This window comes from Nannobrachium achirus (assembly GCF_963921795.1).
Source record: "Nannobrachium achirus genome assembly, chromosome: 23".
NCBI lineage: Eukaryota > Metazoa > Chordata > Actinopteri > Myctophiformes > Myctophidae > Nannobrachium > Nannobrachium achirus.
Window position 1 is genome coordinate 39,490,760 of NC_137830.1, and position 26,987 is coordinate 39,517,746.

A 26,987-nucleotide genomic window follows, 5' to 3' on the forward strand; every position below is an offset into this window, starting at 1 on the left:
TCTCCTCTTTCCTAAGGCCTTGTGCCGTGAAGGGCCACTGCTTTGATTGAGGACTCTCCGCTCGGCTTCACTCTATCAGTCCGACCCGGGCTTTAGTGGGTGTGCATTGCCGCTGTGCCCTGGCTCTTAGCATGCACCAGCCTCTCTGTCTCAGTGACATATCATCCATTACCTGCACTATTCAGTGCTGTATAGAATCCCTCTCCCCATCTCTCTCCAGCGACTCGGGCCTGGACAGATTCACTAAGATGGAGGATAGCGAAGAGGATAGGCATTGGGAATGGCTCTCCGATGCTGCCGCAATGAGCCAAAATACAATAGTGGTCTTTTTTTTTTTTTACACAGTGTATAATAAATGGTTGGGTTTTACAGTACGTCCATCTGAAGTCTGCTTTAGAATGTTTGTGGAAATACCAGTTAATAAAGCAGATTTATTCTTCCATTAAAACTAACTTCAAATCCAGTAGCAGGGTGTTGTGCCAAACTACAGACGACTAGGAAATTAACTTTTGAGGAAAGTTGATTGCATTGGTGGTCACAGATGAGCTCTGCTCACTGCACATAAAGTATGGACTTATTTAAGGATTAAGGCTTTCTGGGATGGCCAATGTCTCACATCACTGTCCTTGAGAGAAGAGTTGAGGAATGCTGTTTAGAGATAGAACGGAGTGAAAGAGCTGAGGCATGATGAGATTTTTTAGTACTCAGAAATAGAGAGAGGAGAGAAATTAAAAGTGAAATCCAAGGGAGGGCTTTTAGATTCGATTTGAGGTGGCTGGTGTGTGCAAACATAAATCTCTACTATGAATGTACAATACATCTAGATCCCCCGCTTATAGTACACAATCATTCATTATTCTGTTAATATACATTATGGTACAGCACTCGAGAAAATGCTGTCTATATGTTAATCCGTGTTTATACTTCGATAGTTGGGAGAACCAAAGGGCTAACATTCCCTGGCCCTGGATAGATTTCTACTGCCCTCAAATGAAAATACGATTTTGTATGAATGTATGTGTCAATGTTTGTACCAGAGATTTCAGGTGTATTCTGTGACATACAGCATATGCCAGAGTCCCATATCCCAAAGCCCACTGTCAAGGGTCAGAACACTGAATTGATTGCTTTCTAAGGTGATGAACTGCAATATGGCCCAAAATAATTGAGGACGGTTGGGTCAAACTGGTCACCAATGGACCCGAAGAAGCACAATAGTGTACAGTAAAGCACTCAGTGGTGATTTAACTCTCAGTGTTCCTACACATCGGATAATGTAAATACTGTGATCTAATCATCTAATCAACTATTTTAATTTAATTATAATGAACATGACTTGTATACTATTATGTTGCCAAATAATTTACAGAAGATTGTAGCTAGGTAGTAGGTAGGTTATATAGCATACAAATAAATTAAGACCAAATCCAGATAAGTTCAATACATGGCATTTTATTCAAACTGCACGTGAACAATACTTTTTTTGTGTATTTTGGTGACTGAATTCCCCTCATGTGATGAAAAAATGTCTCCTCTTATCTCTCAACCCCTACAGTAACACAAGGGATGTTACAAAAGACTCAATAGGAAAGGTAGCATTGGCTTATCAGTTTGGTATTTTATTAGAAAAGGCTGGCACTCTTGTGCAATGGAGAGGAAGATGTTGGCTTTGACCAAAAACATGGGGTCAGAGCATTCCTTTTCAGTATGCTCAAAATCAGGGACGTGCTGGCCATTGGGAAAAGCGGGACAACTCCCGAACGGCCGGTTCATTCCCGGCCGGTCCAGGCCGGCCATTAGGAAAAGAAAAAAAAATGTCGGCCTTTGTTCCATTTTGGGGGCTGTGCGGCCAACAAAGTAAATCGTCACTGTCAGGCAGAAACCTCGTATCTCCAAGTTTCAAATTTGTAAATTTTTTCGTAAAGCAAAGCCCTGCTTCATCATACAAGGCCGTCGCACAAAAGTAGTGAAAACAGCCGATCTACAAGCACACAACGCCTCGCGGTGCGAGGCGTTGTGTGCTTGTAGATCGGCTGTTTTCACTAGTTTAAATCATTTTTAAAATGATAAATACAAAACAAACGGTTTTGGACATACAAGGTTTCCACCCGACAACGAGGAAATATAACTCATGTAATTGGCCCACTGGCTTGTCACTTGTCATGATCTGAAATGGCGAAGTAGCAGCAGCGCTATAGAGAGATATCTCTCTCTATAGCGCGCAATGAGGGCCTATACAACTCTTTTTCCCAGGCTGAATCAGGGGCCCAGCACGTCCCTGCTCAAAATACTTTTTTGATGTGGTATTTTAGAGGCCTTAACATTAGCCACATACGTCTGGACCTGTGGCCATATTGTACTGGCTCTTTCTAGGACTGGGACATTTTCTAACAAACATTTTCTTTGCCCAGAGGAAAGTGCAAATAATACCATAAGTTGTTCATGCATAAATAAGGCCATCGTTGACTTCTTAAGCGAGTATGTCCATCACCACCTTATTATTGTTATTATTAACATTATATATATATATATATATATATATTCTTTATTTAAGGACATCCATAGTTATGTTACATAGTTTTTCAATCAACATTTCTCCAGTTAAAGGTTTTTATATTTTTTTTCCAAACAAAAATAAATACATTATACAGTATGTTATTCATAAAACGACTTCCAATTTTACATGTAGCTCGTTTCCTGTATGGAAAAGTACCCCAAAATACAGTTATTCATTGCTCTATCCGTGTTCGCTTACTGTGAACATTGTGGCAATAATGCTTGCATCTGACAGTGATAAAAAATGCCTCCTTTACAGACATCATCCTAGCTTGCATTTGCCATATTACAGGCCATCATGCCTAATGGTGGTGCTTCAGAGCATAAGAACCATTTGTCTTAGGTGTGAGCCTGCGACAAGGTCAATGAAATTCACATACGACTCCTCCATAGAACTGCACACTGTACAGGCTCGGGTGACTTTATTTATCATGCTTGAACACAACTGACAGCACCCCAAAGCCCCTTTTATAGGACTATACTGAGAAAACACACCCCGGGATATCATACACAAATCAATAATATATCCCAGATTGTTAAGATGTAAACTCATTAAGGCAGTATGTGTCCTTTATATCCTCAAAATGGAAATTGATGATATACATTTTAATAAAATAAATCCATTTTCAAAAATCGAGAAGCTTCACAAGCTTGTAGATTTTCTCACACTATTATACAAAAATGTATAAACTAGGGCTTAAGTGGTTAATAAACACATTTATTTGGTTAAAAATAAGTGTCAAATAGATCTAAGAAATGTTTATTTTGAATAAGGCAATTTTAAAAACAATACAACAAATGACGAAAGCAAATAATTAAGTGTGCCTGTCATGCAATGGCAAAACACATATTGTACTCGCTCATACAGTACTTAAAGTTATACCATGTAACTTTTTTTATAAAACAAATCTTAAAATTGTCCTAACTGTTAAATCGCTAAAGTTTTAGAACACCCACTCCGTTATTTTCAGCTTCTGAAGCCTTCTCTTTATATGTTTTCTATGAGCCGTGAGGGGGGGGAGAATTTCGCGGCAAAATGACGTAATCTGCATCATCTGTATACGTTGTGTATACGTTGGCCAATCACATCGCAGATCATACACACATGATACACTACTGGCCAATTACAGTGCATCTTGCGTCTTTTCAGGAAATAGCTTGCTTCAACAGCTTTGTTTACGCTGGTCTAGAAGTCTAGCATGTAACTCCCCAACCGCTGCTCGTAGAGGGACACGGGAGACCTCATTGAAAGCGTCTCGGCGAGGCGAGGCAGACGCGGTGGTCTGACGGCCCGGTCCGCGGCAAAAAACGGCCGAAAAAAGCAGACGCGACCGCGGTTTGCTATACTGCTACAGACCACTATTGAGCAACTTACACAGTATAGCTTTAAGTCTTTCTTTCTTTCTGACAGACAGTCTGTCCGTACGATTCCCCAAATCTCGGCACGTAACTAGTGCCGCACCATTTACGCCACCCCCGCAATATATACATCAAAACGTGCGGCTCGGTCGGGAATGGTGTGCTATTACTTTTCGTTCCGATCCGCCTTACCATGCCGACGTAATTCTTTTACAACTTGGTGGATTGTCTCACCGTCCAAACCGCTACACAAGGTTGCACATTTAGCGAGCTGCAGGCACACTTGTAAAAATTGACTCTGTCAATTCTAGTTAGCTTATTGCTCCCACCCCTTTTCCATCAATAATTAAATATCTATAACACGCTTCCGCGCTCATCAATCTCAAGCTAAAATAAATTACTTTTTTTGTACATATATTACATAACAATAATATCTGTCTATATTCTGTCTATAATGTCTATATTCTGATCACTGCCATGAAGTGTTTGTTCAGTAACATGTCTGCATTTTCAGATCAGGATACCAATTATATCCAATCAGTATAGATAACTATGATGACTGAACTCTCTGTGTGTGTGTGTGTGTGTGTGTGTGTGTGTGTGTGTGTGTGTGTGTGTGTGTGTGCGTGTGCGTGTGCGTGTGCGCGTGCGCGTGTGTGTGCGTGCGCTCTGTGTGTTCGTGAATGCATCCGTTTACAGATTGTCCAAACTCCCTGATGGAGCAGATTTGCATTTCTTGAAAAGGGAATTTATGGCTTTTTGTGATCTTCACCGCAACTCTGACACCCCATTAAATTGTGAAAATCTCCAAAGGCATGCCTTCTTCAAGTCCAACAATAGAACGTCTTCAGCATTCAAGCCAGCTGCAACAAACCTGCACGTCGGGGGCGCTCAGTCTATTTTGCCCTGCAAAGCCGATAAAAATCACCATCTTTCTGGAGGCATTCAGTCAGGTCATGCGAGATGTGCTTTTCAAAAAGTAAGCATGATTGGCATTTTGAACGAAACCTAAAGAATGAAGAGGTGGGGTCTAAGAATTCAACTGGCAAAACCATGTGCTATTTTGGTTTCATTGTTCCTTTAAGACGACAAATACTGGTCTGGTCAGCGGCATCGATATGAATCCTTTAATGAACACATCTAGGAAGCATATCAAATTCAAATCATCACATTTCCTAAGACAACATAATTAAACAGTTTGCAGGCAGCACATAAGGTGTTATTTTCTGCAGCTGAGGTGGATAGTGAACATTTGCTTGCCGTGCTGACAAGATGCTCTGCAAAAAGAAAAGATAATATCGTCATTTTGGACTGGAAGGTGAGAAATAAAAAAGCAAATGAGGCTTGTTAATGAGCGTTGAATGCTGATTGGCATCGTTTCTGAAGGGGAAGTGAGAAAATGAAAAAAGAAGACAAGGAGAGAGAGAGCGAGTGCAAAGAGAGAGGGACATAGAAAGAGTGAGAGAGTGCGAGTGAGAAGGAGTGAGACTGAGACCAGAACCAATCTTGTTCCATATTGGACTCCACAGCAGCACATTAAAAGCAGATGATCCCTTGGAATGTTCCATACGGTTCTGTTTGCCTGACACGGCTGCAGGATTATGGAAATTGTTTTCCTTGTAGGGCTCACATACCACAGGAAGGTAAGGCTTGATAACCAGGACCACATGAAGGACCCAGGAGAGGGCCTCTCCATGACCTGCCATCAGGGTCCATGCTCATTGGATACAAAAATATTCTGCCACAAGGGTGTGTGTGTGTGTGTGTGTGTGTGTGTGTGTGTGTGTGTGTGTGTGTGTGTGTGTGTGTGTGTGTGTGTGTGTGTGTGTGTGTGTGTGTGTGTGTGGTCTAAGAGGTGGGCATGGGCAACCTAAAACCCACTTAGGGCTAGGATTATTTAATGCTTTAACAATTGAAAAATAGCAGATATACAAGCTCAAGCAGCGAGCTTGTAGATCTGCTAAGTTTTTGAATATTTTCTTCTAAATTGTCTTCTAAATCCTTCTAAAGGTTTTTTGAAAAAAACTATGTTTCTATGTCAGAGGTGCTCAAACTTTTTCATGTCAAGGACCCTCAAAATGATATGTATTTGGCCACGGACCCCCATCTCAACTTATGTTGTTCCAGGGAACCCCCAGAAGCAAATATTTGAGTTACAAATGTTCGCTTTAAAAATACATACTGTATATTCAAAGATTTGCACACATGTATATCTATTTTTTTTTGTATAGCTATTTTTTTAATAGTTAAAGCATTAAATAATTGTAGGCCTAAATGGGTCAATATTATAAAAACTGTACACATGCATGCACACACGGCATTTGGCACAGTCGAGTCCATATTTTTGTATTCTCCACTAATGTCCCTTCTTTTGCCAAAATATGTGATGAAGTTTCCATTAGAGCTGCAGCATTATTTAACCACACAAGAGTTACAGCTTGTTTTGGTTGGAAGAAGCGTCTGGTGTTCTGGGGAGTTAATTAACAAAAGCGTATCCGAACAGGAGGAGAACTGTACCTCAGATATAGACCCAGATATCTTGATACCGGCTTAAGAGGTCCGACTCCTTTGCTCTCAGTGTGGCTCTATATCATAATGGCCTGACATGGCAATTGCATGTCTCCTGGTGATAAATGGGGCCCCTGCTTGAAACGGCACATTTTTGGGATGCTCCGTCTTTACCGATGTCTGCGACAGCCCCGCAGTAAATCCACTGTCGAAACCGTCTACCGCTCCATGTCTGTCTATTATGTTTCGTTCTCTCCATCCCTCCCTCCTGCTCTCACTCACTCCCCTCTTCAAGCTGTGTGGCTGTCTGCGGGTTATGAGCTATAGTTAGTCTGTGGGCGATGCAGAACTTTTACACAACGTCAATCATATTCATAACCGCGCAACGCTGAGGCCTAATTCACACTTTGTATTACAGCGGCGTCAAATCACAAAAAAAAATGGATTCTGTTGTTATTTTGTGGCAAATGTCACCATCGTATGACAAAGTGGACATTAGGCTTCGGGCAAAACAAGGGAACATCCAGCGGTTGGGTCATGTGTTGGCTTGCATCTGTTCTAGGGATGGGACAACATGAAAATGTCATATCACAATTAGTGACAAAAGAAATCGCGATTTACAATATTATCACGATAATCAAAATCCATTATCCCGGGGCGGAACATTTGCCAAAAAAATAGCATATCTACAAGCACGCTGTGAGCTTGTAGATCGGCTATATTTTGTAGATCGGCTATATTTTGTAGATCGGCTATATTTTGGCAAAGACATTTGATAGAGAGCGAAAAAAGACTGTATCAAGTACGTATATTGTAAGTACCTTTGACCAATTGCCGAAGGCAGGGGGAGAGTATGTTTTCGCCCCTGTCCGTCCGTCCTCCAAGTTTGTTACCAGCTAATCTCCGGCACCGTTGGCCCGTTCGCTGCCAAAATGAGCACACACACTCCCTGGATGCCAATTCAGAACCTCTGCCCCACATTTTTCAAATGGCCCTATTCTAGCGCCACCATGAGGCCGATGTTTGCAAAACACCTTTCTGTACACTACTCCTACAGATTTTGTCCAAAAATCACGCAAATCGGTAGACAGTATCTCTACAGTCATGTGATCGACACGGATCTGTCTGATTGTCCATATTCCATCCTGATTGGCTGATATTGGCTTTCAAAGTTTGTAAGATTGGTCCATTTTGGACAAAATGCCTCAAATCACAAACGCAGAGTGCAATTAACATGAAACACGTTCCCACTAGGCCGAGGAAGAAATGCCACTTCAATTTTTTTAAATCAGCCTCATGGTGGCGCTATTCGTAACAGGCCGATTCGTGGTTTTACCTATAACTCCACCGATCAGTTTCAAACTTTGTAAGCGCACTCCCTATAGGCCAAGGAAAAACCCTTTCCTTGCATTTTTCACATCAGCCTTTTATAGCGCCACCAGGAGGCCGACTTATGTAAGACACATTTTTGGATATCCTTCAGATTTTACCCACAATTAACACAAATCAGTACACAGTATCTCTACAGTCATATGATCAAGACAGATCTGTCCCATATTACGGTAAATATTCCATCCTGATTGGCTAAGATTGGAAATTACACTACAAAATGTTCAAATCAGCCTCATGGTGGTGCCATGAAAGGTCTAAGATTGGTGAAGAACACATGCCACCCTTTTTACATTTGCCTATTATAGCACCACCAGGACGCGTGGCCTGGTGGAGACCTGTGCTCGGAAAAGCACTTCTTCTAGTTGTGAGTGTTTTTTATCACGATGAACGATAATATCGCGTATCGTCCCATCCCTAATCTGTTCTCCGTTAAGGCTGGGGATTTTGTGGCGAGGATTGGCTCAGCGGGCACAAAAGGACATATCCCATTTGATGTGATGGATGGGTCATTTTAAATCCCTCTCTGAATGGATGGATGGATGACAAGGGAGCAGACATCTCACTCTGCTGCACTCTGTGTCAGTGGTGTAAAGTGACTAAGTACTTTTACTTAAGTATTGTACTTAAGTAGTACACTTTTGAGTTATCTGGACTTGACTTGAGTATTTATAATTTCCATTGCTTTTACTTCTACTCCACTACATCTTGGATCCAAATGTTGTACTTTTACTTATTTGAAAACTTTAGTTACTAGTTACTTTGCAGATATAAATGATGTTATAAAACATACATAAACCACTTTAGCCCTATTTTACAAACTCGCATTTGAGCTTGTAGATCTGCTATTTTCAAACATTTTGTACTTTAAGTACATTTGATGCCAACACTTTCATACTTTTACTCAAGTACATTTTGGATTCCGGACCTTTATGTGTAACAGTATTTCTATATTGCAGTATTGATACTTGTGAGTACTTTTTCCACCACTAGTCTGTGAGGAGAGTGTAGGAGAGTGTTTCTTATGGTCGGTAAGCATCTTTTTGCTTGATATTTTTCTCAGGCAGTGTCGTTGAGACACTGCCTGGTGCTGTCACTCTCTTCTTGTTAGCAGTGTGTTTGTGTACATATGTCATTCAATTTATGTAAATAGACCTTTCCAGCATTCCGCACAGAACGCCAGTGGGGACACATTACAGATGACACATCTGGAAAGCAAATCTTATAAGCGAGATCCAGATAAACAACCAGTCAGCTGAGCAAGCCTAATGGACGTGTGTATTTTTGGATATGTCGGTTTGATGCAATCTCTTTACAGAAACACAAAATATTGAACATTCACTATCGGTGTCACATAGTGGAATGCCACTCTCTTAACAACTTCTCACTGAAGTTCTTCTCCATATACTTAAAGTGAATCTGACAGCACAGGGATCTAGTTCAATATTAATTACTATTCTGCACGAAAAGGAGATACTCCATCAAGTCATGGCTAGATATTGATGAGACTCTAATTTCACCCAGATTAAATGAAGGCAGCACTCACGGCATTAAACAGATGGCAGATCCTGAGGTTTAATTGTACTTAAAGAGTGTGAAAACCCTAAAGGGTCCATTTGGGTCCAGTTTCACAGTCTCAAGAGTAAAAATAGATTTTACAGTGCAGTGATTCACCTTGTAGTGTCTTTGTTCTCAGCTGAGCTGCAACGATAAGCTAATATGAAAGAAAAACTTAGCTTCAGAGCATTTCCTGTAAATAGATCACACACAGAATAATGAAACACCAAGGCACCCTAGTGTTTGGATGGCTGCAGCACAGGCTAAGAGCTGGTATCTCACTGGGCAACAGTGCCTCTGTTCGACAGCACTGGGTTATCAATGTCTAAAACATTGTGCTCGAGTAGTCAGTAGCCTCAGGGTACAATTAAACATGTTTACAAAGACGACTGCATTAATTAATAACAGACGGTTGATGTACATTAAGCTTCACTCCATACGATCTGCCATAGAATTATTTGAACTAAATGGTAAACGGTGCATTTATATAGCGCTTTATTCCAAAGCGCTTTACTTAGATTAGGTATTACATTCACCCTTTCACACATATGCAGCACATTTATACACCAACCAGCACATTGGGAGCAATTAGGGGTTCAGTGTCTTGCTCAAGGACACTTTGATACCAACTCTGGGGGAGCCCGGGATCGAACAGGGAACCTTGCGGTTCTCCATCTGGCCACTCTACCCCTGAGCCACTGCCGCCTAACTACTTAAATTGGCATTTGAAGCATTGCAACAGTCTACAGCAGTGGTTCTCAAAGTGGATTCCAGGGACTCTGTGGGTTCCTTTAGGGGCGTCTAAAATGACCCTTACAAGTCTGTAACTCTGACAGTGTACAAATGGAACCACTGGTCTACAGTACAAGCTCACAACGCGTCAGAACGCGTTGTACGCTTGTAGATCTGCTATTTTCGACCATGTTCGCCTATAATGACAACTTTAACAAAAACATGGACGCCAGGTTGAGAGCACTCAAAGAGTCACAGAGGTCACGTGGCCTGCTCCTTACCTGCCCTAGGTGTCCGGGGTCAGAGGCTATGGCCTCATTCTGGCAGGTGTTAGCCTGAACAAGCTGCTCCTCCCTCTTCCTCTCCTTCTCCCCGGTGTCGTCGTCATCCAGTTCGTCCAGGCTCTGTGAGGCAAAGAGAAAGATGTCATCGGGTCAAGCTTGCAATAGAGTGAGGACTCGCAGGCTGATGCAGGGTGACAGGCGAGGTCATTCCCGCCACAACAGTGACGGTAACTCCTGACTCCTGCGCAGCCACGGTCCCCTAATAATCCTCTTAAGGCACGCTGACATTCATTTCCAGGAATCCCCAGGGAGCCTCGGCACAACCCAGCCCAGCCCAGCCCAGCGCTGCATTGGAATCCTGGCAGGCAACAGGCAAGACTGACTGTCTGGAGGCCTTTCACCTCCTGAGGATACCATATCTGACCAGTGGAATGCATCCAGAAAACAAGCACGCACGCACGCGCGCGCACACGCACACGCACACGCACACACACACACACACACAAGAGTGGGGGAGGCAGCAGGGGTGTCATACCAAATTATGGGCCCTGGGTATAAGGATTCACTCACATTTTGTGCTTTAACTATTGAATACAAGCTCACAGCAAGCTTGTAGCTCTGCTATTTTTGAAAAACCATGAACATTTTTGCAAGTCTTTGAATATTTCAAATCCTTCTAAGGTTTTTTGAAAAACCTATGTTTCTATGTCAGTGGTGCTCAAACCTTTTCATGTTAAGGACACCCCAAAATGATACATATTTGGCTACGGACCCTCGTCTCAAAATATTTAGTTCCAGGGACCCCCCAAAAGCAAAATTTGAGTTACAAATGTTCCCTTAAAAAAATACATATATTCAAAGATTTGCACACATTTTCATGACTTCTCAAAAATAGCAGATCTACAAGCTCGCATCGTGGCACTCGGAGCTTGTATATCTGCTATTTTTCAATAGTTAAAGTATAAAATAAGGCCCCTCCACCTTGGGCCCTAGTAACTCAGTCCCATTTCCCCCCCCCTTGTGACGCCCCTGGGAGGCAGCCTTTACTGTTTAGTGGGAGATTTTGCACATTTTGCCTGGGAAAGCTTCCAAACTTTAGTGCGAAGGCTCCATTCTTTTATATGATGAAATATGCACGTCGTCTAAACTTCCTACACGCCTTAATGCTACCCGAAATGATGCAACAACGCGTCTGTGTTCGTTTATCAAAAGAGGACGTACAGACGCATTGGGCAAACAGAGCTCGTTGGTAGAATGGATGGATGATTAAGAGAGAAGGCGAAACGGGCCGAATTCCCAATGGAACAGCACAGAAACCAGCGTTTCCTGTTTCATGCATGTCGGACGAACAAAAGGTGCCTGCATAACAGGCCCTCTAATGGTAAAAATAGCCTTACATGGCAAACGAGGAATGCGGTCATTTGCAAAGCCTTTCCTGCCAAACCTTTTATCAGCGCGCTCCTCTGAGAAAAAAATACAAGCTGAGCTCCTTTCTTCTCCAGTCCTGTCGAGTCTGGAACTAATACCAGCATTTCACTGCCACCTCCTGTCATTAATGGGCCCTCTTTACAAATTCCTGTTCAAATTGCGTCAACCAACCTGCATGTACAGTAGTACGTGCATTTATACTTGTGCAAAGGGGTTTGCCTCTTGAAATCGTTACTGTCCCTGCAGTCACTGCCTAGCTGTAAATGCAAAAGCAACAAATATAATTAAATGGTAAATGGTGCATTTATATAGCGCTTTTATCCAAGGCGCTTCACATAGATTGTGCATTACATTCACCCATTCACACACACGTTCATACAACGATGGCCGGAGGAAACCATGCAAGGCACAAACCTGCTCACCGGGAGCAACTAGGGGTTCAGAGTCTTGCTCAAGGACTCTTCGACATTAACTCAGGGGGAGCCTGGATTCGAACTGGGAACCCTTTGTGCTCTAATGTCGGTTTCTCTACCCCTGAGCTATGCCGCCCCCTCATTAATTAAATAATGGTGTACAGTTTAATGCAAAACCAAACAGAAGTCAGACTATGTGCAATGACTCAACACTTTGCTATGCGCTAGCCGCTGGAATTCTGGATTTGGGGGATCTCAAAAGTTTATCTTGGCCTGTTTTGCCCTGTTGAAATTGCTCGAAATTGCTTTGCATTTCTCTTATTCCAAATAAAGCCATGGGTGCGATGTGTGCATGTGCAACCATATAAGGGATGTTTTTGTTTCTGATGTCATCAAAAAACTGAGACTCTTGGTGTGTATCTTTCGGGCCAATTCCTCACCTTGGACTCTGGAAACAAACAGACGGAGAGGAATGATGAATGAGCAAGGATTCCACTCTGCGCTCACAGTTAATCATTCAGAAGCATGAGAGATTAAGAGTTTAGGACCAGAAGGTTAAGAACGCTATAAAAACAATATTAGCCACAGTTGCAGTTAAGACTATAATAAAACAGTCATATTGCCAAGACTTATAAAAAAAAAGAGAACCACAGGATTTCCCAGGAAACACACATTACTGCATTTATCTGCTGGTTTGGGGGTCTCTGAGGAAGTGATGATGATGAGACAAATAAGGAACGAGAGCCAGACTCCCAGAATCCTTTCTGCTTCCTGTTTACAATATGACAGCATGTCAGGCCCTCAGAATGTTTACTTTTCAGTAAAACAAGCATCCTAAAGCTTTGGCCGGCCGTGCCTGTCCCAGTGTAGGATGTGGCTTTAAGAAGCTACATCTGGAGTGCTCCGTCCTGGTCTATTTGGTGTTGTGGTTGGAAACGGTCTCCCCTTTCTGGGAGCAAAATGAGCCAGTCATCTATCATTCTAAAGCGCCATCCTTGGCAGCAGGAATTTGCAACACATCTAAAGGTTTATCTGAATAATAAAGGATGCCTAAACTTTCCTGCGTGGGCTTTACTCTCTCTTAAGTGACATCCCTTATGCAAGGGTTTGACTAGTAGGCATCGGCAGTGAAGGATAAGTATGATACAGCAGGGGTCTTCAACAGGGGGTCCGGGACCCCTAGGGGGTCCTCAGAGTTACTACAGGGGGTCCTCCAAATCTTTGTGTGATGGAAACTTTGTTTCCTCCTTTTTTATATTAACCACTTGAACCCTAGTGTCCATAGTCAGATAACTTTAGCCAAAAATACATCTACAATCTCAAAACGCCTCGCACTGCGAGGCTTTGTGAGCTTGTAGATCGGCTATTTTTGGCAAATAGCTTTGGTGTAGAGGGGGAAAAGAGCACACTAAGGACAGAGCTAAAGGTCAAGTTTATTATGTATTGACGGTTCAAGTGGTTAAATATCAGAAAACACATGAATGACATGAATCCAAAATACACCAATGATTGTGCTGTAAAACGATGAAACTATAAGTAATCTATGAAAAAGGTTGTGGGGGTCCCTGTTTCGTCTCTCTCTCAACTAAGGGGTCCTTAGTCTGAAAAGGTTGAAGACCCCTGACATACAGTATGTACTGCAGCTTTCCATACAAACTGCATTGCCTTGCTTCTGTCCAATGGATTTGAGGTGTTGCTTGTGCCAGCAGAGTAACAATGATAGGTTGGCAGTTGATGGCTGTTGGCTGTTGACTAAAATGTGGAATGCCCTACCAAAGGCCTTAAAGGAGAGTAAATCCCTAACTTCCTTTAAAACCGGCTGCCACTCACAACTAGTAACAATAAACCTAGCCTTACCGGACCCTCCCCCTGACCCTTCTTTGTAAATACCTTCTCATTTTGCATTGTTGTTTTTATTTATAGCTTTTCTTTTTCTGATGATATCTACTGCATAGCACTGTGTTCTATCTGTCTGACATTCAATGTTATGAGTTAAAGAAAAGGACCTCAATGGAAATAAGCCGCAGGGCTTCCCTGAGTTTCCTTTTAGTTGACCTTGTACCAGTGAACTGTACTGTCATGAAACTGTACCTTTCCTTATGCAAACTTCTAAAAGTAGAGTAAAGAATATATGAATAACTACCATTCTTAAAGCTGCACCACGTAACTGGCATCTAAAAGGCAGGTACAACAGGTACTGACAAAGCCCCTGACAGTATGACTCATACATACTGTATTATTGGTCGGATCAGCAGTGTCATGTCACATAGGCAGCCCGAACTTTAGATGTGAGGACCACGGCACAAAAACATCATCAGTTATAATTGAACTCTAAAATTGACCCATGGCTGCCTCCAAAACTCAAACACTGTGCAATCCTGAGATTTGATTTAACTCAGAGTGTACATGGACCAATATGGGTTTAAAAGCAGGCTTAATGACTTCTGTGCATTAATCACCATTAATGCACAGAATGCATCATTAACATGAGCCTTGGCACAAATGGTGGTTCATACTGAAGCTCAGGCGCAATTTGATCAGGCATGCCAGTCGGTTCCAATGACAACGCCAACCGCTATACAGTAGTGCGACATTGACTGGACTCAGGTATGGGAGTCAGGGATCAAACTAAGTGAGAATCAATTATGGAGCTGGGGATTGGGACTGATTCATGCCACACTGCACACTGCCAAGGTCAGCATTGTGTTGATGAGAGTGAGACCAGAGCTATGCCAGCTTTGAGTAGCCATACCATCACCTACTGCCTGACAGCCCCACAAGGTGTGAACTAGGATCCACTGGTGTGTGGCAATCGCATTAACTAATTATGTAAATACCGGTAATATGGAAATGTTGGTCTATACTAGGCCCAACACTATCTCGATCTATTTTTTACCAAATGTTCGTGCCAAATAGGGACGCTATTGGTTCATGTGGTTGTTGTACACACGCACAGCAAGTCTACATGCACGGATGAGGACATGTGTACACATGGTTCTCAGACAAACCATAACGGACTGCTCCGGTGCCAAACCTTCTGCAATCTACAAACCTAAGAGATTTAGATTTATCACTCATCAATCCCAGCAAAATTCCTCAGAAACCTATTTCTCTGCAAGGGTGGTTTGGGGACGGAGAGTCAAATTGTGCACAAGGCATTCTCATGAAAAGCAGATGGGTTTGGCCACGAGGCAAAAAAAGAAAGAAAGAAAAAAAAAACAGTACACAAATCTATTTTCATCAACATCAATGTTTATCAAGTGAAAGAAGCCTCAGTCTGGCTTTGACTTTGAAGAACACGCTACTTTGCTTGACCCTCCATTTTCACTTGAGGGTGAGAACATAATATTAGCGTGCTCCGACTCGGAACGAAAAGACTTCCATAAAAACCAAGCCATCAGCAAACAATCAACTGGAGTCCACTGTGATTGTTGACCCAGTGCAAGCAGCATCAGCATTCCTTTCAGTGTGTCAGACAGGGCTGGTGCCTGTGTGTTTGTGTGTGTGTGTGTGTGTGTGTGTGTATGGGGGGGGGGGGGGGGGGGAGCCCAGTCAGCACGACCCGGCAGAGGTCTGGTACTGTCTGGACCAGCTTTAATACATCTGTGGGAAAACAGAACAGCCCCTCAATGCAACTCTGGCCTGCCAAGCTTGTTATTCGCTCTATAACCTCCACAGTAGGTTTTGGAGGTAGCGATAGTCTCAGTCGGGCTTGTAACAGGCCTCGTTTTGTGTGTGTGTGTGTGTGTGTGTGTGTGTGTGTGTGTGTGTGTGTGTGTGTGTGTGTGTGTGTGTGTGTGTGTGTGTGTGTGTGTGTGTGTGTGTGTGTGTGTGTGTGTGTGTGTGTGTGTGTGTGTGGACAAGCCAGGGGAGGCATTCACAGTTTGTGGGGGTTCACTTCATAAATAGTATTTTACACTGCGACACCGCAGACCTCCCCAGAAAACCACACAGCCCCCCAGTCAAGCCCCCCCCCTCCCCTTCTCTCACAATAAGCCTCTCATGTTTTCAGAACATTGGGATCTTACAGTACTTGGAATATAGGAGGGATGTGATACAAAAACAAATCAATAACAGCCAACCATTCTATTTGGCTCATGCACCCTTTGAAACAGCTTAGTTTATGACTCCGAAGGACTGAGATGAATGTGTGCTATGTGCTTGATCTTGAGCTCTTCATGGTGAATTTATGGGACAGTGAATCGTAAAGGAGGCTAATAGTGGACCTCACCCAGCCCTCCTCCATATTTCTTAACACCCTTAGCACAGCTTCATGCTGGCACTCTGACCTCCAGGAGGCCTCAGCGGATATGCGGCCGTGACCTCTCTGCATGTTTTGGCAACTGACGGGCAGCGGTGTAAAGGTACTTAAGTACAATTTTGAGTTATCTGTAATTTACTTGAGTATTTACAATTTTCAACACTTTTTACTTCTACTCCACTACATCTCAGAGGCAAATGTTGTACTTTTACTCTACTACGTTTATTTGACAACCATAGTCACTAGTTACTTTGTAGAGTTTGATTATTATTAGAAAACATACATGCTCACAATGCTCAAGTACATTATGAATTCCAGACTTTTACTTGTAACAGATGTCATATTGCAGTATTGATATTTTTTACTTAGGCTAAGTGAAAAATGTGAGTACTTTTTACACCACTGCTGACGGGTTATAAGGATAATGGTGGTTTACTGAGCTGCTCAGCGCTATCAACACCAAAGGCACCACAAAATAGGAGTCTGAATAATGGTGGTAATTTCCCTGTCAAATTGGGTGTAAAACAGTCATTATCAATTCAAAACGGCATGCTTTGCAATTACTTTTTGTTTTGTATTATTGATTGGAATCATTTAAATTTTAACAAGGCGAGACAGGCAATGCAATAGATACAGGGAAATGAATCAAACAGAAATGAATAAATCTGTGGGATAATTTGACAGATGACATGAAACATGAAATATTAATGCCACTGCAGATTATTAATGAAGTGAACTGATGCATAATATGCGATTCGTATTTTCAGGATTGCGTAAAAAAGTGCGTCATTACATGGCTTTGCCTCCATCTTCAAATATATACTTATCTTTTTTTTTTGTACATTTCTGCACAAAATACTGGCTCTGCATATCCATGGAAAAAAGGAAGAGAGCCAAACCTGTCATGTCCCTGAAGGGCTGTGCGTCCTGAGAGACAACAGATCCTGCCTGCAGCTATCAGGCCACGCCACCCCACAGACACCAGCCCTCGGCACAACACAGTGATTTTACACGTGTAAAGAGACAGTTGGAAGTGGCGGCGCGTGCGGGGCACTAACTTAATCCACATGATTATGCATCCATCCTGTTTGGCAAAAAGCCTGGGCTTTGTTTACACGGAATTCATGTAACAACGCAACGACTTATGTCAAATTTTATACTTATACTATAGGTGATTGTGAAGCATTATCGCAATCGGCAACTTGTGAAGCTGCTATTTTTGCCATTTCGAAAAACGGTCTATGAAAAAAGGTTGAAAGTACTGTAGTTACGGTCAAGAAACACCAAGAGACAACACTGGATTTAATTACGCTCACAAAGAAGCCAAACAGATATTTCCTTTGCACCTCAAAACACATCCCACATTAAAGTCCCCTGCTTTGCTGTTCTGTATTCTCCCTGGTTCTCCAGGTCCAAACACTGTCATCCCAGGAAACAGAGAGCAGACCACGCTATCCTGTTTGGTGGAAGGGCCATTATCTTTCTGCTTGTTTGCTCTAGCTCACTCCATAAACACTGCTGATCTACTTCTTCTGACTGCAGCTTGTAAAAACGGCCCCATTAGCAAATTAGCTGTTTGTTTTCTCAAGTGTTTGACCACGCATGCGTCTGTACCAGGGGGAGAGTTCCGCCGATTTAAAATGAGCCCAATACGGAACTAAAACTTCCTATGGTTGGCCGCTAGTTGCGCTGTTTCCCCCCCGGCCGATCGCAAAAAGAATTGTTCTCCATTGGACCCCATTCATTTTCCCCTTTCGTTTTCTAACCTTAATTAACACTTTCATTCATACTTTATGGTTCCTATCGCTAGTTAAAAATTGCCTTTCAATCGATGATATGCGTTTTGTGAAAATAAGGTCCCATTTATGTTAAAATTGATGATAAAGTTGGCGACACCCATGCCAAGGACCCATATTGTTTCATTTGCGCTGCATAGAAACCAATGGCGTCGCTTTGTCCATATCTTTTATACAGTCTATGGTCTGTACACACACCAACCACAAACGGGCCTAATGATCAATGATATCTGTTAGCAGAGAGCTGCCTGCTGCCTCGGGACGACCGACTGTGTTCAGTGAGTCACGTCATTACAAATCATATGTATGGTGGTCAGTGTTGCTGTTGGGTATCGTTACTTTTGATAGTAACTCGTTACGTTACTACGTTACCCACTGAGAAAAGTAACTTGATAGTTTACTTTTTCCATTACCGACCATTAAAACCCACCTGCGAGGAAGTTTGGTAAACATAAAATAGAGTGCAGCCTACCAGAGTGTTGTGGAGCTGTCAGCTGTGCGTGGCTGCGTGCAGCTTCAATGTGGATAATGTAATGACGTTGATCTATCCGTTCACCAGTAAATCCAAAAATAGTGTGAATCCTTCCACAGCCTGACTAAAGGGCTTCTCTCAAGCCCTGCCATGTCGTGAGCGACTGTAAATTAATGTAAACAAGACACGTGCACAAATAAGTTCTCCTTATGTCACTAATAGATGACCGCGGGTAACCCCGTGTTACACTAAATTTCGTAACCCGTCGTAAACTGTAGAATGACTACGCAACCACCACAGACTGCAACACATTTCTGGTCAGTCACCTTTTTTCGTGTAAAAAGTGGGGCCATGCTGCATGCATGCATGCCTCCTCAGGCTCCTCTGACAGAGAGAGCTCATTCATTCAGAAACAGCACAAATGTGTCAGATGGATGATTTTTCCTTTGTGGCAACAGAAAGAACAGGGAATTATAGGTCTTAAATGTAACTAACTAATACCGTTATTTTTGGAAAATGTAACTGGTAACAATCCTACAAAATTGTACAAGTAACTTGTTAAGTTACTCCGTTACCACCAAACCTAATGGCGTTACGTAATAATGCCATTAGTTATAACGGCATTACACCCAACAATGATGGTGGTCGATGGAGATGTTACTGATCAATGTTTTTAAATTTGGATAGGCTTTATCAATAGAGGGCATGCGTGTGACATCATCGTCATACCTGGAAGTTATAGGTAATCTTAATTACTTGTCTTACTTGGTTTACTTGGTTAAACCAGTAAGCCTCCCTAATCGGGAGATAAGCGACCTGACAGAAGCTTATCTCTGTCTGCAACAAGCAACCTCATGGTGGCGCTAGAAGAGGGGCATGTGAGAAATAAGGGGTGGAGGTTGTGGTTTGCCAACCAAGGAGTGTGGTGCAAAGTTTGGCATGGATAGGGGCAACATTGCCGGAGATAAGAGTAGGGCCAGACTGACTGCCGGGGGAGGTTTTCATAGTAACTTGCGACCTGACGGTCACAACAAATAAAAATAACAACTGTAGCTCTCGCTCTCTCCCAATTGTCCTGCACTATTTTGTTATTTTTGGCCTCCCTCTCGTATTTAATCTATGGCTGATATCATTCAGATGATCTTGCAGAATATCTTGCTGGGAACTGACAGAAGCGTAACGCCCCTCCAGTTGTTGCAGTCTGATAGTGTGCCTTTCTTTGGTACTTAAACAATCACTCCTTATATCCAGTCTGATGCTTTTGTCCAGGCTAATGGTATCTTCGCCTGCACCAAGATAAACATTAAACTAGAAAAGATGCAATTGGAAATTACAAGTGTGGTTGCTGACGGTTGCTGACGTGACTATATTCTACAGTAAGCTAACTGTCATGTGAAGCTCGACCAATTGATTCCCTATTGATTCCCACTCCCACTGATTCCTTATTGATTTCCACTTCCATTGATTCCCTATTGATTCCCTATCCCGGACAGAAGTCTGTCTGTCTGTCAATTTCCAATGGCAGCGGAAAAGTTACCCTAGTAATAAATAAAGTTTCCCCAGGACTACAAAACGTTGACAGCCAAAAAAAAAAAAAAAAAAATCCTACATTTTTATCCCACGATTTTGTGGACTTTTACATGCTGTAGGTGATGTCACCTGTGATGTCACAGTGACAATGGAACCAACCCATTGACTGTAAAAATGTGTACTGACTGACTGACTGACTGACTGACTGACTGACTGACACAGTATGGATATCCAGGGTTTGATCTTTGATGAGGTGATGTCATGTGACATCACTTCCTGTACTGATGGAAGGACAAGCTGCGACATTTCTCATGGTATACACTGTGACCTTCTGTCGCAATTATACATTTGTATTGCTGCTACAAATGAATGTACAAGATGTAACAATAAATACACTTTGACTGTCCCTTGTCTTTCTTATCTTATACAGTAACTAACTGTGGACTGGTAGCAGGAGAGGTGCCAGTTCACCTCCTTGCCCCAGCGGAGGTGCCCTTGAGTAACCTTAACTGCTCCCAGGTGCATAACAACCTATGAGGGACAAAATAACAATCTACAATCTTCTTCTTTTTCTTTTCATTGTCCTAGTCTTCCAGGTAATGGATTACATACTCATACAACATGAAAGGTTGTGTACAAACCTTTCTCCCTCAGTTAGCGTGAGGGCATTGGATTTAAGCTGTGTGGAACAAATTCAGAAAACGCTAACGTCTACCTCTCCCAACTGCAGGGCCAGAATGGCTGTAATTCAACCTCGAGTGAGTTGGCGGACACAGGCTGCTAGAGCGCTTACCAGTAGCCTCTCCAGAGCCCTGCCCCGCCATAATGAATCCTATCCTTCCAAGCCAGCAGTAATAACGGGGTGCCTGCAGAGAATGGTGTGGAGGCAGTGGGGGTTGGGGGCTGGCCTCATGTTTTGTCTAACCTCTAATCTTGTTTTCACCTCAGCGTTGGCATGCTCACTCCCGCTTCCTTCCCTTCTTAATGCTGCGCTGCACCCCCCCCCCCCCCCCCCCATTCCAAACAGCCCCCAATGTACCCACTGAGCAAACCACTACTGACCCACAGCAATTCTGTAGCCTAGCCAATACTCACAACCCCCCTGGTCGTGACTTCTCTTGTGCTGGCATTCATCGGCAGAACAGAGGCACTGAGTTTACCCCGTTGTTCTCACTCAGGCAACACACACTGTCCAAATATGTGTGGTACTCAGATAGTCACACTAGCGCCCGAACAGCACGAAGGGGGAAAAGAACAACATGAAGAGCAAGGAGTCACAAAAGGGCTCGGGGGCTACTAGCCTCCGACAGCCCACTTCACACTCACTTCCTGTTTAATTGTCTTTATTTTGTGTGTGTGTGTATACAGGGAAGTGAAAGGAGAAACTACTGCGGTTCTTCACTCATGATTTGAAGGCTGCTTATTTCCTGGCCAGGCACCTGGTGTGTTTATCACTGGACAACGATGTGCCCCCTGACCCTGAGCTGTGACAGACAGCCCCTCCTTCTTCTACAAAATGTTCCTGTGCTCAGAATGCACAGTATCAGATCGCGTAACACCAGGGCTCCACTAGAAAGACTGTCTTGTGGGGCGCCCGCTGGCCTACTGGTCCAGGCACATACCACATACTGTAGGCTTTGTGTAGCCTGCGGCGGGTCGCTGGTTCGATTCCCGAGCCCGACCAGATTTGCTGCGTGTCGCCCCCAATCTCTCTCCCTGTCAGTCTACTGTCCTGTCAATAAAGGCATAAAAGCCCCAAAAAACATCTTTCGAAAGATGGCGTTGTGCCGGGCTGAATTTGGTGTCCAATGCCTGCATAGATATGTTCCAACCCGCCCACTCAGGTCCTCTAGTGCAGACCTACTTGAGGCACCAATAATGACAAAGCAGCTTTCTGCTTCTACGGACCGACAGCTTGGAATAAACTCCCACTACACCTAAGACAGGCAGCCTCTGAGGATAGAAAGCACAGCTCAAGACCTATTTCTTTACTCTCGCTTTTAGCTGAATGTTTAAATCCCTGTGCTGCTAATTGACGTCCGCACTGTTCTGAAATTGTTCGTCAATGTTTTATGTTTTTATTTCTCTGCTTTATTGTAATCATTTTAATTATTTCTTTTTATTCTGTATTTTTTATTTTATTTTTACTTTTTCTCTGTTAAGCACTTGTGCTTAATTTTCTGCTCTGTAAAACGCTTTGAGCTGCATTTCATGTCATGAAAGGTGCTATACAAATAAAGTTTTATTATTATTATTATTATTATTATCATCACCGAACGCAGCGCAACGTCAGCAATGGAGCACCCTTCATTAATTAAAAGGGGAACGTTCCCTGCATTGACGTTGATGCGACGCCCGATGGCTGCAGTGGAACCCTGGCGTTAGTCAGCCAATAACACAGCAACTTTCTCTGCCAACGGTGTGCTTTTTAACAGCTGGTATAGTTCCAGTGCTAGTTTCCTTTTTTTTCTACCTCTCTCGCTCAAACCCGGTGAGTGCCTTGGCCATGGGACCACCTAGCAACCTGGCACGGCATGATGAGTTCATCCAATTGGCAGAGGAGGGGAGGGAAACACGCCACACAGACAGTGGGTTATTGTGTCAGCGGTTCCTCCTCACAATGCACTCACCAACAAAGGGAAGAGATGTCTTGGCCGACATGACGCCCTGGCGTGTAAAGGAAGAGGAATCCATCTGTTCCATGTCCCCTTTGATTGGGTTTATCTAACGAGAGCGAGCCACTGGAAATCGGAGCCAAGCGCCATTCAATCCTTGCCGCCTTTGTGCTTGGCCATCGCGTTTTGCTGGCTGCTGACACTGGGTTTTCTTGGCTGTGTGGGCTCACTCTCATTCAGAGCCCCCCTCAACTGTGGGACTATTCAGGTTTCATAGAGCTATCAAAAGAACCACAGACAGGCTTGGCAGGAGTTAAGCCCGGTCTACACAGCATCCAGGAAGCTACAAAAGCGGCGACAGCAACCGCAGTGCAAATGGCTTTCTCGCATTGTCAAGCTGACAGTTATTGCCCACCCGCTCCCACAAAAGTAAAATGTGTGACCATGTCATGAATTGTACATTGCTCAAAGCTTAATATCCATACATCCAACTGTACAATAAACTATGTCTACAGTTGTCTAAAACCTCATGTACACTACAGTAAGAGCTTGTGAGCCTGCACCTCTGGTAAGTTCAGATGGCTGGCGAGTGTTACTACTTAGTAACACTTAGTGTGCTACAGGCACATGCCTATTACCCCTGCTGAACATTACACAGGTTCAATCTAAAAGACAAATGCGTGAAATAGTCGAGACTTTCCTGCAAAACACCGAATTATAGAAGGCAAAGAATAAAGAAGGCAAAGACAAAACCTTGTGTTGTGAATCAGAGTGACTGGGAACACAGCAGAGATCAGAACAAGCAGTACGAGGTCAATCAGACTCTGTTTGTGAGCGAGTGACTGATGGCTTGGTCTGATAGCAGTAGCAGCATGGGGGCACCTGATGGCAGTGCTTTACCATCCTGAAGAGTACAGCTCCATTATACCTCGTCACACAACCCTTTCAGACAAAAAAGGTTCCAACGGTGCTGGAATACCAGGTCAAGATGGTAACACGGGCAGATCCGTCACTCAAGGCACTCTGCCATACAAAATCAATCAGGCCAATCAGACCACAAGCCGAGACTAAGTGAACATTAAAGGGCCGTTCACACGGAGCACAGTAACTATAAAGATAACTATTCACCATTGGATTTTCTTATTTCTTTTTTTTACAGTTGCTGTGAACCCTGCCATCCACACAATTGACTTAGAATGATGTTTGAAACCATATTTTTACAGTTACAGTGCTCATTTGTTCTTGTGTCCAGTGGCCTGTTGATTTTTTACCAGCTTGATCCCAGCCTGATTTCTTTTAAAACTCCCAAATGTTTGTGATGCAGGAAACATTTACGACCACAGGTCATTTTGAGGCAATTTGAAGGTACTGTAAAACAAGAGCTAAAGTATGGTAACGCAAGTCAGTGAGTGGGAAACAAATATGCAGTCTCTTTGTATTACTTGCGTCATCCTTCATGTTTCTAAAGTAGAGTTCAGGCAAATCCATCCTTCAATCAAATACCACACAAAACACTGCCCAATGTGGTTTGCGCTTGACATGCCAAAGTGCTTGTGTATTATAGTTTGTTCCGAGTCTGGACTCCACATTTACGTCTGGTCACTATTACTGAAGTATGGCTTGAGGAGGAATCATTTCCTAATTAGATTGTTCCCTCACTTGTTTTTGTTTTAAGGTGAAGGGCAAGTTTAGGAGTGTTTTCTAGTACACGCTAATTAAGTGGATAATATCTTGTAGAAACAAAACAAATACCTCTGGAAACCAGTGAACCTGCAGTCCAAGAGTAGATCAGAATTATTCAGTTATATTAAACAGAGCTTATTCTCTCTTGCTATAACAGAAAGAAATGGGGGACAAAAGGGTGTCCCCTAAAATCTGATTTAATAATGGGGATTACTCTGCCTTAGGACATAAATTGTCTCCTTGCTGCCATTAGCTTTGGTTTCATTGTACATTTTCCTGCTCTATTTTTTGAATTTTCTATTTGGAAAGTTGAAGAGTGTAACATTTCGGAGCTCCTCCACATTTGACAGTGAAATACCACACATACTGTATTGCTTTCTCAATTTTGACCGGGGATCTCAAATGTATGTACACATGAGATGTGTTGCTAAACTGGTTGGTGATTTGCAAACCTCAATATAATTTATGCCATCTGCTCTGCAAAGCATTCACAGTGAGGCTGCAAACACCAAACAAACTGTAATTCAAGTCAAATTTATTTATGGAACATTTTGCATATGAACAAAGTGCAGCTACTATAAAAGGCTGCCACTCGCAAAATAAGCAATTTTCTTGGAAGCCGTCAGTGGAATTTGTCCACAGTGCTATAAATAAAGGCTCAGTTCAATTTACTCACTTCGAGGAATAATAGCCATTTTAGTCAGGAACACTCTGGTCAAGATGTTCCCTGAATTTTGTGCATGCTTTTTGAGCATGCTAAGCGAATGAGGAATGGGAAAAGAGCTGACTGACAGCTGACTACAGCTGGGCGGGGCAAGACTCTTGTGTCCTACATAAACTAATGCTGAAGCTTCATAACGAGATTAAAGGAGTAGTTCACCGCCAAATTGACTTTTTTTTCCTATTGATTACTCACGCCACGGAGACTTGAGTTCAATAATATTTTTTGTCTTTTGTCGCATTCCTAAGACAATAATTTTATTACAATAAATGTACCCCCATTGATTCCGCATGGGGACCTAAAATGCATTTGGGTCCCCATCTGGAATCAATGTCTTAGGAATGCGACAAATACAAAAAGATATTATTGAACTCAAATATCCATGTTGAGAGTAATCAATAGATTGAACTACTCCTTTAAGGTTTGCATTTGCCACACAGAAAGACTAAAACCAGAGAAAAACATTTCCATAGCCCATTCCCCCAATGCAACAGTGTTCCCGCTTTCATTTCCTTTCAGGATTATTGGGAGAGACGAGGCCATGTCAGAGGAAACTAGAAGCAGTGCTCTTCCGAGCACAGGTCTCCACCAGGCCGTGTGTCCTGGTGGTGTTACTGTATAATAGGCCAATGTAAAAAGGGTGGCATATGTTCTTCACCATAGATCTTTCATGGAAATCGGACGCTGCATGCATGATTTGAAGCATTGTGTTCCAAAAATGTGTTTTGCTAAAGTCTACCTGCTGGTGGCGCTATAACAGGCCAATGTGAAAAAGGTAGCATTTGTTCCTTGACCTAGTGGGAATATGTGTGGCAAATGTCACGGTAATCGCAAGCTGCGTTGATGATTTGAAGCATTTTTTTCAAAAACTGAGCAATCCTGCAAACTTTGGAAGCTAATATTAGCCAATCAGGATGGAATATGAAATATCAGACGGATCGGACTTGATCACATGACTATAGAGATACTGTGTACCGATTTGCGTGATTTTTGGATAAAATCTCAAGGAGTAATATCCAAAAATGTGTTTTACATAAGTCGGCCCAAAGGTGGCGCTATAAAAGGCTGATGTGAAAAATGCAGGGCAAAGGTTTATCCTTAGACTCTAGGGAGTGCGCTTACAAAGTTCGAAACTGATCGGTGGAGTTATAGGTAAAACCACAAATCGGCCTGTTATAGCGCCACCATGAGGCTGATTTAAAAAAAAATAAGTGGCATTTCTTCCTCGGCCTAGTGGGAACGTGTGTGCGCGATTTCATGATAAGTGCACTTTGCGTTTGGGATTTGAGGCATTTCGTTCAAAACGGCTCAATCCTACAAACTTTGGAAGCCAATCTTAGCCAATCAGGATGGAATATGCAAAATCGGACAGATCTGTGTTGATCACATGACTGTCGAGATACTGCCTACCGATTTGTAGGATTTTTGGACAAAATCTGTAAGAGTAGTGCACAGAAATGTGTTTTGCTTTTGAAAAGAGTTTAGGCTATATCCGATGTTCGCTTGTATACCGAACTGACTGTGTGTTATAAATAAGCTGTCAGATTCAACTGATCCAGGATGCCATGGCACTTCTGGGCCTTTGCGGTCAGGGCCCCCACGCTCTGGAACAGCCTTCCAGTGGCCCTCAGATTTTCTAGCTCCATAACTGTTTTTAAATCTCAACTTAAGACCTATTTTTAT

General features: G+C 42.8%; 1 protein-coding gene across 1 annotated transcript in view; it reads right to left on the minus strand.

Annotated features, from left to right (window-relative positions):
• LOC308308913 (PRKC apoptosis WT1 regulator protein-like) overlaps positions 1 to 22,988 on the minus strand; it is a gene marked incomplete at its 5' end in the record, with an annotated part of 43,952 nt that extends 20,964 nt beyond the window's left edge. The window contains 3 exons of the mRNA XM_080754369.1: positions 10,383 to 10,505; positions 12,667 to 12,674; positions 22,916 to 22,988. Coding sequence (XP_080610495.1) covers positions 10,383 to 10,505; positions 12,667 to 12,674; positions 22,916 to 22,988 — 204 coding nt within the window. The remainder of the gene's footprint in view (positions 1 to 10,382; positions 10,506 to 12,666; positions 12,675 to 22,915) is intronic.
• Positions 22,989 to 26,987: the final 3,999 nt, after the last annotated feature.